Here is a 5,185-nt window from a genome sequence, read left to right as displayed (position 1 = left end):
AAAAGGCCCACAGATAATAGACTTTAAAATTCCAGGTCTTTGTGAACTCATCTTACAGGTTTTTTTTCAGGGCTGACAGTCCTGCTTCCTTAAAAAAAAAAAAAAAGTCTAATAATTTGCATTGTCAAAGAATATCAGAAAATACAGCTTGTCATTTTTGTCATCTTACCAGTTTTTTATCATTGCTAATAGTGCAGTTTCTCTTATTATATTAGTTAGACTTCAACATTCTTCAGCAAGTTTTGGCTCATTGTTTTCCCCCACGCATTAACATTTCTGTTTAATCCACGAAGCAATTACCAACCACACTGGATCATGTAAATCCCATCAATTTGTTTGGGGTTTTTTTCCACTGCCAGACTTGCATGCATGAAATTCATTCCTGCTTTCTGCCAGGCTGTGTTGGTACAGGTCAGTGTTTCACTGTGCCACCTACCTGAGAGCGACCCAAAGGAATCGCTCCGTCCTGGCAGCACAGCACGGGGCCAGGGCAGGGCAGTGGGCACCTAGGAGAAAAGGGAACCCAAAAGTGTTTGAACAAAACCAGTCCAGGACACACCAAATAAGGGACTATTTTTGTTCAGAAATTTAGTTCCTGAGATGTCCAGATGAGGCCACTGTGGTTTTATTATCTCGATTTCAAGAAAGGAATGTAATTTGGTTACCTCAGAGTTTCCCATCTCCACAACTGCAAGCGTGCTCAATAGCCTGTTTTTCTGAGGGAGAACAAAGAAAAGGAAATGGTTATTTTTTATTTTCTGCAGCAGTTAACGGTATTCGCAGAGGCAGGAAGGGAACTGGACAATGGAAGCTGCAGATGTGGAATTTCTTTTTTAAATCCCCTTCAACACTGCTGTTGCTGCCTGACAGGCAGTGCAGATACAGCAGTGCAATAGCAGGAGATGCTGTGAGGCTGAAGCAGAGAAAGCATTTTTGTTTGATAAAGAGCCCTGGGTGAAGCTTTCCAGCAGCCCGACCCAGACTGTACTGGGCTTAGTTTCAAGTCAGAGGCGTGATGCAAAACCGTGGAAGGGTACAGAGCGCTTTGGCTGAGTCACGTTGTTGGGAAAAGGGGAATTCTGCGGTGAGACGCCGGACCCGGCCCTGCCAAGTCCCCAGGCAGTGAACTCGAACGCATTTTGGAGATGGGGACGGCATTCTCATCCAAAAATATCTGGCCAGCCAGGGGGGAGACTGTGGCTGCAGGCAGACTGTGCTTCCTTTGTGTTTTGTTTTCGTTTATTACTAAAAGTGACCTCCAGAAGACAGAGCTCTGGAGCGACCGCGGGGACGTGGGCGCGCACGGGCCCGGCCATGGGGAATGGCGCTGGCTGCTGGGCAGAGCTGTGGCAGGTTCCTCGTTCCAGCAGTGTGATTAAAAGATGGGAAATGCCCAACTTTGTTAATGCTCTCTAAAAGGCTTTTGTCTTCCCTTCGCGTTTGCCACTGCAGAAGGGAATGCCACATTCAAATCCGTTTAGGCTGCCTGATAATAGGTGCATTTTTAACAGCGGCTGGGAAGACAACTCAGAGTCAGGATTCATGAGAGGCTCTCAGTTTTGCTTCTCCACCTGCTTGGGCTGAAGGGCCACATTTTAGCCTTAGGTCCCTGTGTCATGCAAGGCCAAATCTGGCCCGAGCTTGGCCTGCCATTGGGTTCCCTCTGCCCCACTGAGCAGTATCTCTGCCTGCAGCAGCAGGATTGTCCCTGCCACTCATGGGGGGAGGTGCGTTTGGATGACGGTTAACAAGAACACGGAGTTAGAGCTTATGGCAGCAATGGGATTTGGTATGTTTGTTTGTAAACTGACACATGTTGGCGGACAGTGCTTGTGAGGAAGGGATCTGTGACTCCCTCTCAAGCTGCCAACCCACTCTAACCAAACAGCTTCAACTGGCCTCAGTCCTTTTCAGACTCACTCAGGCACTCCAGGGAATGCAATATTTCAGCCTCAGGATGAGGTTTTTTTATGCCATGCAGCCCTGTTGAGGCTGTTTGCACAATGCATTTTAATTGCATGGCTCACTTAGCTTGCCACCATTTCATGTTTCTCACTGTGATCCTGGCTCTCCTGTTGTGGACTCTTCTTGCCAAACACAGCCACAGGGATGCCACCTCATTCCCCTCTCTTCCTAAACAGGTGCAGCTCTATGAAGGACCCAAAACTGAAAAGAGACTGTTGTGCCTGGCAGTAAGAAGGGACTGTGGGGATTGACTCCAAAGAGGTTGCTGGAATGCCCTAACACCCAGCTGCAGCTTCATGCATAGTCCTTTAACATCTGAGCTAATGTGGGGTTTTAAGGTGAGGCTCACTTGATATGAGGTGGTGGGGAGGGTACAGCCATCACCAAATCTCTCAGGCAGCAGCAAAACATCTCCATCACCACAGATCCACTGAAGAGAAAAAGCCCTGAAATTCTTGTCCTATTTGCTGCAATTTTCACCTAGTTTAAAAGGTGCCTGAAGATTTTGCGTATCCTTTGCAGGGTCCCTTTGAGTTTAAACTCACTGCGTATTCCTGTAGCAGTACCATTTCCTTTCATGAGCAGAGCTAGCTTCAGCTGTTGTCGGGTATTATTATACCTCACTGCTTCCTTCCTTTCCCATCAGTCTCTCTATCCCGGAGCTAAATGTCAATTATAGTTTGAGCTGTTTGACTGCTAGTCCCCCTGTACCTCGGAATAGCCCAGAAAGACAGGAAAGTTCATGGGGAAAGGGACATCAAGTGGCTACATTTTCTGCAGCAAAAAAGAACCAGACCCCCAAAATCTTGCTAATAGGTGTGGAAGTAGCACAGGACATTTAGGACAGAGTAATTTGGGCAGAACTACGCAGTATGACTTGACTGCTCACACTTGATGATGTGGGTAGTAAGCAATCATCCAAGTGGGTGCAGATGCCACTGGAAAATGTCAAGGCTGCAGTAAAAGTGGTATTCTTTCTGTAAAGAAAGAGGCCTATCCTTGCCACAAGGGGGGATATAAAAGCTAACAATTTCTACGAGCATTAACTTTTTTTTTTTTTTTTTTTTTTTTAATTAAACAGAAAACAAGGACTCACATGAAAAGTCTTTACCAGCATTTTGCAGCATGCACATTCTTCTGATGGACTGGTAACTACTTCAGTGAAATCAGGAGCATCAACATAAAACCAATTGTGAAAATGTCCCTGAAATCTGAATTGAAATGATGGCTCCTTTGTTTGCTTGTTTTCTTCTATAGCTTGTTTGTTTCTTTTTGAAGTCTCTCATTAATTGTCCTGCAGCCACGGTATGTATCAGATAGCCAAGAAAGCTGACATGGTGAAGTTATATACAGCATCCTTGTGACCTTTTTGCAGTGAAGATACATATCTGTCCAATAAAGCCCGGGCCAAATGACAGTGACAGCTGCCTTGTGGCATTCAGTTTGAATTGAACAGGTTTGCTCACAAGTTGGGAGCAAGTATTTCATTACAGACTGTGCACCAAGATGAACATAAGCCCCCCAAAGTGAAACTTTCCCTCAGCGGCTATGGAAACAGCCCTGGTGGACTGAGATGCACTTCACAGGCTCCTCCTTGTCTCCTTGCTTTGACTTTCCCACCTCCTGCAAGCTGTCATCCTCTGTTGGCATTTGCATGTTGGTGTAGCACTTGGAAGGGAAGAAAACCTCACTTCATCTCTCAGGAGAGATCCAGGGTGTTATGGGAACTGAGCACTCAAAGAACGAGGGGCAAAGGAGCATGCTTTTTCTGAGGAAAGGTCCAAAGCTGCCTGCATGGGAAGATGCTCTTCTCTCAGGGAAAGAGCCCAAGTCACTTCTGAAACGGGGATTGCGTTATGTCAGCTTGAGCCTCATAATGAAAGGGATGACCAGCACGCCTGACTTCTTGTGGGGACTGCCTGAGGTGCAGAAACTGAACCTTTCACGCAACCAGCTGGTGGTGATTCCTCCTTCACTGGGGAAACTGGACAGGCTGGTAGTGCTGAATTTGGGTGGCAACTGCCTCAAATGTCTGCCTAAAGAGATTGGGCTGCTGAGGAACCTGAAGGTCTTGTTTGTCAATATGAATTGCCTGACAGAAGTGCCAGCAGAGCTCAGCTTGTGCAGGAAGCTGGAGGTTTTGAGCCTCTCGCACAACTGCATCTCGCAACTGCCTTTGAGCTTCACCGACCTGACAAGTTTGAGGAAACTGAACCTCAGTAACAACCGCTTTGTGCAAATTCCCCTTTGCGTTTTCGCACTGAGGAGCTTAGATTTCTTGCACCTAGGGTCGAACAGGCTTGAAAGCATTGCAGAGACTGTTCAGTATCTGGTCAATCTTCAAATCTTTATAGTAGAGAATAACAACATACGCACCCTGCCACGGTCCCTCTGCTTCATCACTGCTCTGGAGTTACTCAACCTTGATTACAATGCCATACAGACTCTCCCAGATGACCTCTACCTGCTGCGCCGGCTGCCGCGCATTGCATGGAACCCGATGGACAAAGGCCTACACATTGCCCACAACCCCCTGTCCCGGCCGCTGCCCGAGGTCATCGAAGGCGGGCTGGATGTTCTTTTCAACTACCTCAGGGAGAAAAAGGAGCACAACTGAGTTTCCGCTGGGCTTGGGATTAAGCCTGTCATCAAGACTCAGTCACATTGGAGCACTTTTCCTGCACAGGCATTTCCGCAGCGTAACGCCTGGGTTTTGAAGACTGTGGATGGCTTTAGTAACAGCTGGAGGAAAGCAAGTATGATGGTCTTGATTAAGTGTGTGAAGAGTAAACTTTCTAAAAATAGCCACCTCTGTAACTTTCAGTGTTGGTATGCTTGGGATTTTTTAGGAAAAAAAAACCACAACAAACTTGAGATAAAATGTTTGCTCTTTGTTTGACAGAAATAAATTAAGACAGAGGCTAGAAGTCCAGAAATGTGTATTTGCCAGCTATTAGGTTGGAGGAATATTAATATTAATTGGTTTTACTGTATGTGATCGCAGTTGCATTTTAACTCCTGCTCACTTCTTCATACACAGATAAACCACTACATAAACAAACACTGCTATCTAAGTGAATCACAAGGAAAATGTTTAATTTACTTTCAGCAGTAAATATATCCTGAGCTATATTAGCTCACAGACAGTATATGACTGCCAGTTCAATACCGTTTGTTGTTTACCCCACACCTGTGCACTGGCCTCTATAAATTACAGGTA

General features: G+C 46.1%; 1 protein-coding gene across 1 annotated transcript; it reads left to right on the top strand.

Annotated features, from left to right (window-relative positions):
- Positions 1-3,538: 3,538 nt before the first annotated feature.
- LRRC30 (leucine rich repeat containing 30) lies at positions 3,539-4,582 on the top strand. The gene is given in 1 exon segment (XM_040585585.1): positions 3,539-4,582. A coding segment is annotated over 1 exon segment (1,044 nt).
- Positions 4,583-5,185: the final 603 nt, after the last annotated feature.

This window comes from Falco naumanni, chromosome 3 (assembly GCF_017639655.2).
Source record: "Falco naumanni isolate bFalNau1 chromosome 3, bFalNau1.pat, whole genome shotgun sequence".
In the NCBI taxonomy this organism is placed as follows: domain Eukaryota; kingdom Metazoa; phylum Chordata; class Aves; order Falconiformes; family Falconidae; genus Falco; species Falco naumanni.
This window is presented reverse-complemented; position numbering and strand designations above follow the sequence as displayed.